The sequence below is a fragment of the Protobothrops mucrosquamatus genome, unplaced genomic scaffold, assembly GCF_001527695.2.
Source record: "Protobothrops mucrosquamatus isolate PMUCROS unplaced genomic scaffold, P.Mucros_1.0 scaffold3977, whole genome shotgun sequence".
Classification (NCBI taxonomy): domain Eukaryota; kingdom Metazoa; phylum Chordata; class Lepidosauria; order Squamata; family Viperidae; genus Protobothrops; species Protobothrops mucrosquamatus.
The window spans coordinates 54,753-65,306 of record NW_015389916.1 but is presented as its reverse complement, the minus strand read 5'-3'; the positions used below and the strand labels follow the sequence as shown (position 1 = coordinate 65,306).

Sequence of the window (10,554 nt, the reverse complement as noted above, 5' to 3'; positions counted from 1 at the left end):
TAGCCTAATCAAGAAATTATCAAGGAGGAACCACACACACACACACCAACACGGGCAGAGCAAGCCACCATGTATAAACAGGAAGCAAATTCTACACACTCCTCAGCTCAGTTGCTAGTTGGGTAATGAAAAGTCTGCAAGCAAACAACCAAGCTGTCAATGCTGCTAACTGTTGGATGTTCTTGCTTTGACAACATATTGAGATGCAGCCTTTTTCTTATGCTTTACTCTTAGAGTTAGATGATACTGGGGGGAGGAGGAGGAATGTGAGGGGAGTTAGTTAGACATAACAATATTGTAATAGGTGTGAATTCAGGGCTTTTGAAATAAGAGACTGATAAGAAATGGCGGGCTGGAGTAAAGGAGGGAAGGCCTGCATTTCAAGCTAATTGGAGAATGTGATTTATGACTGTAAATTAGGGGAGGGAATTGTGCTTTGCTACTACTCCAAGCTCTGATTGGTTCTTCCAGAAAGCTGCTGCCCAGTGGTCTCGGACCCTCGCCGGACCTGAAGGAGAAGAGCTGGATGACGCCGAGAGCAGTGGTTCCAATGAAGCTGCCAGCACTGTGAGCGGGGATAATGATGGTAAGTGTGCTCCTACTCCGAGCTTGCTCCAGCCGCTTTCTCAATGGATGTGGATGCTATTTAGGGGACTGGAGGCTGAAACCTACAAGGAACGGTTGCTGGAATTGGGTATGTCTAGTTCAGGGCTAGGCAACCTTGGCTCTTTTATGACTCGTGGACTTCAACTCCCAGAATTCCTGAGCCAGCATGGGGGAACTATGGCCCCCTCATGACTTGTGGACTTCAACTCCCAGAATTCCTGAGCCAGCATGGCTCAGCTTGGAAACCTCTCCCTTTCCCCTCAGCATGGCTGGCTGAGGAATTCTGGGAGTTGAAGTCCACGAGTCACAAAAGAGCCAAGGTTGCCTAGCCCTGGACTAGTTTAATGACAAGAAGGACAAGGGGGGACATGATACAGTCTTCCAATATCTCAGGAGCTGCCCCAAAGAAGAGGGAGTCAAGCTATTCTCCAAAGCGCCTGAAGGCAGGACAAGAAGCAACAGATGGAAACTAACCAAGGAGAGAAGCAATCTAGAACTAAGGAGAAACTTCCTGACAGTGAGAACAATTAACCAGTGGAACAACCTGCCTCCAGAAGCGGTGAACGCTCCAACACTGGAAGTTTTAAAGAAGAGACTGGACAGCCCTTTGTCTGAAATGGTGTAGGACTTCCTGCCTGAGCAGGGGGTTGGACTAGATGATCTCCAAGGTCCCTTCCAACTTTATTATTATTTATTTATTTATTTATTTATTTATTTATTTATTCAACTTATACGCCGCCGATCTCTCTTGGAGCGAACTCCGGGTAATTAAAAACATGAGAACAATAAATAGCAGTAGCACTCAAGTCTTCTAGACCGCCCCCGTAGCGCTTGAAAGCCCAGCTTACAATGTAGAGACATCATTTGCATCTTGCCCCCCAACAATCTGGGTCCTCATTTTACCGACCTCGGAAGGAAGGAAGGCTGAGTGGAGCTTGAGCTGGTCAGGATCGAACTCCCGGCAGTGGACAGAGTCAGCCTGGAATAGTTTACCTGCAGCACTGCATTCTAACCACAGCGCCACCAAGGCTCCCATTAAATTAATTTAAAATTGACAGCGATGGGGAGAAAGGTGCATTGGGGGGGCGGGGGGGTGGAGTCTTAGTCAATGAGCCACCTCCAGAATGATGCATCCCCATTGAGGGCCCAGGCCAGTTGGCAGGGCCAGATCTTCAGGCTCTTTCAGAAGACCAAGGGCGGGGAGGGGGATCTCACCTCGGGGGCACGATGTTCCAAAGGGCAGGAGCCACAGCAGAAAAGCTCTTCTCCTGTATCCCATCAGGCAGCATTTCTTGACTGACAGGTCCACAGCGTGCTTCCTCCACCAGCACGGTTGGGACAGGGTCATCCCCTCAGGGTGAGATGATTCCTCAGATAGCCTGGTCCTAGGCCTTTAAAGCTGATAACCAACGTAATAACAATAATAATAATAACAACAACAACAATAATAGAAAAACTGTGGCAAAGGCAAGCAAGGGTAGTACCAATAGTAATAGGCGCCTTGGGTGCAATCCCAAAACAACTGGAGCACCACTTGGACACCATCATCGGCATTGACAAATTCGCCATTAGTCAATTGCAAAAGGCGGCCTTACTAGGAACTGCTTCCATCCTGCGACGAGATCTGTAATACCATCCAACATCCACATCTGCCTATCCCAGGTCCTTGGGAAGGACTCGACAGGCAGACAAAAATGCCAAATCCAGTCTGAACATCTGGCTGACTGTGCGATGATCAATAATGATAATGATAATGATAATAAAGTTGGAAGGGACCTTGGAGGTCATCGAGTCAAACCCCCTGCTCAGGCAGGAAACCCTATACCATTTCAGACAAATGGCTGTCCAGTTTCTTCTTAAAAACCTCCAGTGTTTGGAGCATTTACAGCTTCTGGAGGCAGGTTGTTCCACTGGTTAATTGTTCTGTCAGGAAGTTTCTCCTTAGTTCCAGGTTGCTTCTCTCCTTGGTTAGTTTCCATCCGTTGCTTCTTGTCCTGCCTTCAGGCCCTTTGGAGAATAGCTTGACTCCCTCTTCTTTGGGGCAGCCCCTGAGAGATTGGAACACTGCTCTCATGTCCCCCCTCGTCCTTCTCTTCATTAAACTAGACATCCCCAATTCCAGCAACCGTTCCTTATATGCTTTAGCCTCCAGTCCCCTAATCATCTTTGTTGCTCTTCTCTGAACTCTTCCTAGAGTCTCAACATCTTTTTTACATCGTGGTGACCAAAACTGGATGCCGTATTCCAAGTGTGGCCTTACCAAGGCCTTGTAAAGTGGTATTAACCCTTCACGTGATCTTGATTCTATCCCTCTGTTAATGCAGCCTAGCACTGTGTTGGCCTTTTTGGCAGCTGTAGCCCTTGAATTGAACCCGGGAAGCAAAGTGGCCCTCAGTGGCGCTCCCAACACGGTGGCATAATGTGGGTCACCCTGGGTGCCCCAGAACCGCCCGTCCAGGCTGCCTTCCAATGATCTGATCCTTCCTTTCCAGTGTCTCTGGACGAAACCTCTTCCAACGCCTCCTGTTCCACGGAGTCCCAAAGCAAGAGCAGCCTTGCTCTCCGGGAGAGCACCAGAACAGCATCACAGGTAGGAAGGGCCGGAGAGGAGTTTACAGGGGGGGCAGGTGAGCACGGCCCCAGAGCTGGGTCACCAAGAGGAAGCTGCCTTTATTCCACCTGAACTGCCCTCCTTTGCTTCTAATTAACACCCACCGTGGGGTTCACGGCGGAGAGCTTTCTCTGTGTTTATAAACTGCTGCGCCCCCCCACCCCCGCTAGCGTGTGACCCACTTTAAACGACATTAAACGTGGGAAGATTTCAAAGAGCCTCGTGAAGTAGAAAAAGGAAGCGGCAGCTGCAGAATTCCCTTGTGCCGCAAAGTTGTGTCTTGACTTGTGGGGCAGAGATTGGCGAGGGAAGCGAGGTTGAGTGGTGGCAATCTTCTTTGCCCGTTGGATCTGGAATTTGGCACAGAGCCGGGCGTGGAGAGCGCCTCTTGATTGCTAGAGAGGCATTTGGCCAAAGCTTGTCCAGATTTTTATTAACAATCCCCCAAAGACAAGGCCTGGATGACTCACCTAAGTATCTTTTGCTGACCTGGATAGAATAACTGGAGCAAAAGCACCCCTGGATTATCTTTCTGGAGGAGAGCTGGTGTGCCGGTGACCGGGTGTGAATAGAAATGGGGAGTGAAGCCACCGAATATACGCTAAAGGGGAAGAGAGTCTTCACAGGCACTTACCAACCCAGGGGTCTGAGATGGGCATGGATGGGTCACGTGATCTTCTGGCAAGTGAAATCCATGGGGAAGCCAGATTTCACTTAACAACCAGGTTACTAATTTATCAGCTACAGTGATTCCCTTAACAACGGAGGCAAGAAAGGTCATAAAATGGGACAAAACGTACTTAACAAATTTCTCACTTTAATCGAATAGAATAGAGTAGAATAGAAAATTAGAATAGAAATGAATAGAATAGAATAGAATAGAATAGAATAAGGAATACAATAGAATAAGGAATAAAATAGAATAAAATAGAATAGAATAGAAATATAGAATAGAATAGAAAAATAGAATAGAATAGAAATATAGAAGAGAATAGAAATATAGAATAGAAATATAGAATAGAAATATAGAATAGAATAGAATAAGGAATAGAATAGAAATATAGAATAGAAATATAGAATAGAAATATAGAATAGAATAGAAATATAGAGTAGAATAGAAAATTAGAATAGAAGAGAATAGAAATATAGAATAGAATAGAAATATAGAAGAGAATAGAAATATAGAAGAGAATAAGGAATAGAATAGAATAGAAATATAGAATAGAAATATAAAATAGAATAGAAATATAGAATAGAATAGAAATATAAAATAGAATAGAAATATAGAATAGAATAGAAATATAGAATAGAATAGAAGATGGAATAGAATAGAATTAATAGAATGGAATGGAATAGAAATGCAGAATAGAATAGAATTATGGGATAGAATAGAATAGAATAGAATAGAATAGAGCTGGAAGGGACCTTGGAGGTCTTCTAGTCCAGCCCCCTGCTCAAGCAACAGACCACTTACTGTGGCCGTAAGTCAAGGGTTACCTGTCTGGAGGCGGTGTAGTAGAGGAGCACCACCTGCCTGCTCCATTGGCAACCCATGAAGGTCTTTTGGAAAAGCTGCCTTTGTTTCACTTCTGAGGTTATGACCACTAGGCCGAGCTGTCCCGAAATGCCGGGGGCCGGGGCCTTCGATCCTGCCTGCCGAGAAAGCAAGAGGCTCGGTCTTTGGGCTTCCTCCGTCTTCCCCCCCCCAGCAACGCTCTCTCCTCCGTTTCCTTCGAAACAGGTGAGCAAGCAGAAGAAAAAGGCAGGCATGATGCTTCCCCGTGTGGTCCTGACACCCCTGAAAGTAAATGGGGCCCACATGGAACCCTCTTCCGGTAAGTGGAAGCTCTTCCCCCCCCCCCGGACTACCACACCCATGTGGCCTCTCCGATCCGCAGCCTCAAGTCGCTCACAAGCGTTCCTAGTTGCTGTGACTGACTTGGTCTTCGCTGAAAGCAAGGGTTATTCAAGCTTGGGAATGGTAAGATGTCTGGGGAATTCTGGGAGTTGAAGTCTACCCATCTTAACGTTCCTATAGTTAAAAACACTGTCCTGCAAGGTATAAATTCTGGCCCATCTATGTATGCCTATCATCCATCCATCCATCCCTACCTACCTACCTACTTACTACTTACTTACATACCTATCTGTCTGTCTATCATCTCTCTCTATATATATCATCTATCTATAGATAGATCTATTTTCTATCTATCTATATCCATCCATCCATCTTATCTACCTAACTATCTCTATCATCTCTAATCTATATGTATCATCTATCTAGAGATAGATCATCTGTCCATTCATCCTATCCATCTATTTATCTCTATCTATATCCATCCATCCATCTTATCTACCTATCTGTCTATCATCTCTAATCTATATGTATCATCTATCTATGTATACATCCATCCATCCATTTTGGCTACTCCTTTTAACCCAGTTCCTTTTAAGGCAGTCACGTCATCCCCGGCTTAACGAACCGGCACACCACTCAACAGCCGTTCCTTCCAGGCTCAGTCCCCCTTGCAAGTTGAGGACTACCCCTCTTGTCCCCCGGGCATCCCCTGCCCTCCCTTCAGTCAACAGATACCGTGGGCAGAGCCAGGGCCCCTAACCCTCTGCTGGGGCTTGCCCTGCCCTGCCGCGACTCTCCCACTCAGTGAAGCTGGGCTGGCAGGGTGGAAGGTCGCCGGCAGCCGCGGACGCCTTCGCTCACCGGGGGCTCTTTTTCCCAGGGTTGGCGGGGAAGCCGGTTGGCGACGAGAGCAGCAGCAGCAGCTCCTCGGTTCTGCCCAGCACTCTTTGCAACAGGACAGAAATGGCGAGGGAAGCCCCCCACCTGCTCCGGGGGGTCCGCAAGCCCTCCAGCGGTAGGTAGAACCCCAAGGTCTTTTCTCCACAGGAGGAACTTTTAGCACTTTTGGATCTGGCTGACTTTAAAGTTGGTGTGTGTGTGTGTGTTTGTGTGTGTGTACGCCAGTGGATGTCCTCTAGATCAGGGCTTTTCAACCTGTGGTACGGGTACCACCTGTGGTACATTGGCACACGGCAGGTGGTACGCAACCATCCTAGAAAAATGGTAGCTGGGGAGGGGAATGAGCTGAACCGGTGGCAGCACCGCACAAGCCTGAGCGAGAGACGGCTGGAGCTGCAGGGCTGTCAGGGCTCAGCGGAAGCGTCAGGATCAGCGCCAGGCTCCAGCTGGAGCTCAGCGCTGATCCTGACGCTTCCGCTGAGCCCAGAAGAAGCGCCAGGATCAGCTGGAGTGTTGCAGCCTCTCCAGGGTCTTGTGGTTTACATTCAGATGCTTGGCAACTGATTCATATTTATGACGGTCACAGTGTCCCAGGGTCATGTGAAGGGACCACAACCTGCTGCAACCACCCAGCAGACGGGGGGAATAAAAACCAAACACCCCCCCACCCCACCCCCGCTGCCAATCCTCAACAGAAATGCTCACAACAATGAAAACCTCGGACAGGAGGAAGAGTGCCGTTGGGTGGGCAGGCAGGTGTCTTGCTCGGCTGTGACTCGGGGTACTTTTTTCAGTGCCATTGTGACTTCAAACAGTCACTAAGCGAACTGTTGTAAGTCAAGGACTACCTGTACTTTATCACTTTTTTGGGGGGGTCATCAAGTTTTGGACACCTTGCTAGGCGACTGGTGGTACTCGGAAGTTACCATATCCTAAAAGTGGTACAGTGGGTGAAAAGGTTGAAAAGCCCTGCCCTAGATTTTGTTTTTAGAGTATTAGATTTGCCACTGATGTTTTCTCACAATGGTGTGGCAATGGTGTGGTTGCTCAGGAGCCCCTTGTGGATCTTTGTGTTAGTAAACCAAGGGTCTCCAACCTTGGGAACTTGCGAGACTTGTGGACTTCAACTCCCAGAATTCCCCAGCTGGAATTCTGGGAGTTGAAGTCCACAACTCTTAAATTGGCTGTTGGGAGAGCCCTGTACTAGGCAACCTGAGACTCATGGAGCCCTCATCTTGGAGTTAACTTACAACCTTAATTTAACTTACAACCTTAACTTACAACCACAATCAAGCCCAACATTGCTGTTGCTAAGCGAGATCCTTTTAAGTGAGCTTTCCCCCATTTTATGACTTTTCTCGCCACATTAGTAATGACGGTGGTTCAGTCAATCTGGCTTCCTCGTTGACTTTGCTCGTCAGAAGGTCGCGAGTCATAAATGTGAGCCGGTTGCCAAGCGGGTGAATTTTGATCACCCGATCGTGGGGATGCTGCAATGGTCATAAATGTTAAAAATGTTTGTGTCACCTTTTTCAGGGCCTTTGTAACTTTGAACAGTCATTAAACGGATGGTTGTAAGTCAAGGACTTCCTGTAATGCAGAGATTTATTACACTACAGATATGCCTGCTTCATCGGATGTCCTAACTAAGAAGCAATATTACATCTATGTTTATTTGGAATGGAATATGGAATGGAATAGAATAAGAATGGAATGGAATGGAATGATGGGATAGAATAGAATAGAATAGAATTATGGGATAGACTGGAATAGAATAGAATTATGGGATAGAATAGAATTATGGGATAGAATAGAATGGAATGGAGTGGAATAGAATAGAATAGAATTATGGGATGGAATGGAATAGAATAGAATAGAATTATAGGATAAAATAGAATAGAGCAGAGTAGAATAGAATTATGGGATAGAATAGAGTAGAATAGAATTATGGGATAGAATAGAATAGAATTATGGGATAGAGCAGAATAGAATAGAACAGAATAGAATAGAGCAGAATAGAATAGAGAATAATGGAATAGAGTAGAATAGAATTATGGGATAGAATAGAATTATGGGATAGAATAGAATAGACCAGTGGTGGCGAACCTATGGCATGGGTGCCAGAGGCGGCACTCAGAGGCCTCTCTGTGGGCACGCGCGCCGTCGCCCCAGTCCTAGGCCTTCAGCTGGGTTTTATAAAACCTTTTCGCTTTAGGCCTTCGCTGCTGTGTGCAAAAAAAAAAAAGGTTAAATCAATCAGTCAATTTCAACTTCTCACGGGAAAAAAAAAGATCTTGCAAAGTTGGAATTGATTGATTGAACTTTTTAGTCCCACCCAGTCTGCCATTACCACCACAGCCACGACCACCCAATGGGCCACACCCACCCAATGGGCCACACCTACCCAATGGGCCACACCCACCCGGCACCCGACGATGCATAAGTGGGTTTTGGGCACTCAGTTTCTAAAAGGTTCGCCATCACTGGAATAGACTTATGGGATAGAGCAGAATACAATAGAGCAGAATAGAATAGAATTATGGGATAGAGCAGAATAGAATAGAGAATAATGGAATGGAATAGGAATGGAATGGAATGGAATAGGATAGAATAGAATTATGGAATAGAATAGAATTATGGAATTATAGAATGGAATAAAGAATAATGGAATAGGATAGGATAGAATATAGGATAAGGAATAGGGCAGGACAGAACAGAACAGAATAGAATAGAATTCTTTATTGACCAAGGGTGATGGGACACACAAGGAATTTGTCTCCCGTGCAGAAGTTCCCAGTGTACATATAAGCAGCAAGTAATAGATCATGGGTCATAATCACAGTTACAATCACTAATTGTAAGTTACAAACAACAAGGGATAAATCATAAGAAACCAACAGGAGAAGATAATAGGAAAGATGAGAAACGAGACAATACTGCTGTGGGAATTAGGTGTTCAGCAGAGAGATGGCATGGGGTGGGGAGGGGGGGAGGTTGTGCCTGGTTGTTTTGCCATGCAGTGCCCTACAGCGGCGTCCAGAGGGGAAGGAGTTGGAAACAGTTTGAGGTGTCCAGGATGTGAGGGGGGTCCCTAGATATTTTCTTAGCCCTCCTTCTCGTCCGTGCATTATTCAGGTCCTCCATGGAAGGCGGGCTGGTTGTGATGGTTTTGATTCGTTCCTTTCAAAAGAGACTGTGTTGAATTTCTCTCTCGGTAACGGATGCGAGACGCTAATTGCTTTCTCTCGTCTGCTGGGCTGAGAACGAAGTTTGCAAATCCTTTAGAGCAGTGGTTCTCAACCTTTTTAATGTCGCGACCCCAATCGGTCGTAAGTCGAGGACTAAACCGGTCGTAAGTCGAGGACTAAACCGGTCGTAAGTCGAGGACTACCCAACCGGTCGTAAGTCGAGGACTTTCCCTGCCCGGGAGCGCCGTGCATGCGTGGTTCCGCCCCCTGCGCCGGCCGAGGCGTAGCTGGCAAGCGGCAGAGACGGAGCAGGCCGACCACCAGCTGGCCCAGCCCAAGGGAGTTAAGGCACCCGCCGGAAAAGGGGGGAAAAATGGCGGACAAAAAAAATGGCGGACAGGCTTGCTTGGCGGCCCCCGTGAAATGGTCGATCGACCCCAAATGGGGTCCCGACCCACAGGTTGAGAACCACTGCTTTAGAGCGATCCGTTAAGGCTGCAACAGGGAGACCTGCTGCGGGATCTCAGCCTGGCCCATGAATGGATGAGGAGACTTTAGCTAAAGCGACAACACGCAGCCCCCCGTGTATGGTGTCGTGCCTTCTTTGTGCACCAGAATCAATAGCAGGTGTCGGCACTGAAAAGCTTTGTGAAGCTTTTACTTTAGTACAGGTACTCCTTGTCCTACGACAGTAAAGGAGCCTGCACCTTGCCGTTTTGTAAGTTGTGATAGATGGAAATCATGTGAGCAACCCAAATCGACAGAATTTTTTTGAGTGAATGCAGCTTCTCTTAAAACCAAACCGGGCGGTTTTTAAATGATTCCATGGTTCACTCTGGGGCTGGTTTTGTGGAAAACTGGAAGTAATTGCCATTTTTCGAATAAAAGAATTGGCAGGGACCTTGGAGGTCTTCTAGACCTTCCCCCTGCTCAGGCAGGAAACCCTACCGTTTCAGACAAATGGCTGTCCAGTCTCTTCTTAAAAACTTCCAGTGTTGGAGCATTCACAGCTTCTGGAGGCAGGTTGTTCCACCGGTTAATTGTTCTCACTGTCAGGAAGTTTCTCCTTAGTTCTAGGTTGCTTCTCTCCTTGATTAGTTTCCATCCGTTGCTTCTTGTCCTGCCTTCCGGCGCTTTGGAGAATAGCTTGACTCCCTCTTCTTTGGGGCAGCCCCTCAAATATTGGAAGGCTGCTATCATGTCACCCCTCATCCTTCTTTTTTCATTAAACTAGACATACCCAATTCCAGCAACCGTTCCTTATATGTTTTAGCCTCCAGATCTCTAATCATCTTTGTTGCTCTTCTCTGCGCTCTTTCTAGAGTCTCAACATTTATTTTGTATCATGGAGACCAAAACGGGATGCAGTATTCCAAATGGGGTCTTACCAA

The 10,554-nt window shown here is 46.8% G+C and overlaps 1 protein-coding gene across 1 annotated transcript in view; it reads left to right on the top strand.

Annotated features, from left to right (window-relative positions):
• Positions 1-10,554, top strand: part of ASXL1 (ASXL transcriptional regulator 1) — a 22,906-nt gene that overhangs the window by 1,429 nt on the left and 10,923 nt on the right. Inside the window, exons 2-5 of the mRNA XM_029286521.1 lie at positions 472-586; positions 3,099-3,196; positions 4,959-5,052; positions 5,956-6,090. Coding sequence (XP_029142354.1) covers positions 472-586; positions 3,099-3,196; positions 4,959-5,052; positions 5,956-6,090 — 442 coding nt within the window. The remainder of the gene's footprint in view (positions 1-471; positions 587-3,098; positions 3,197-4,958; positions 5,053-5,955; positions 6,091-10,554) is intronic.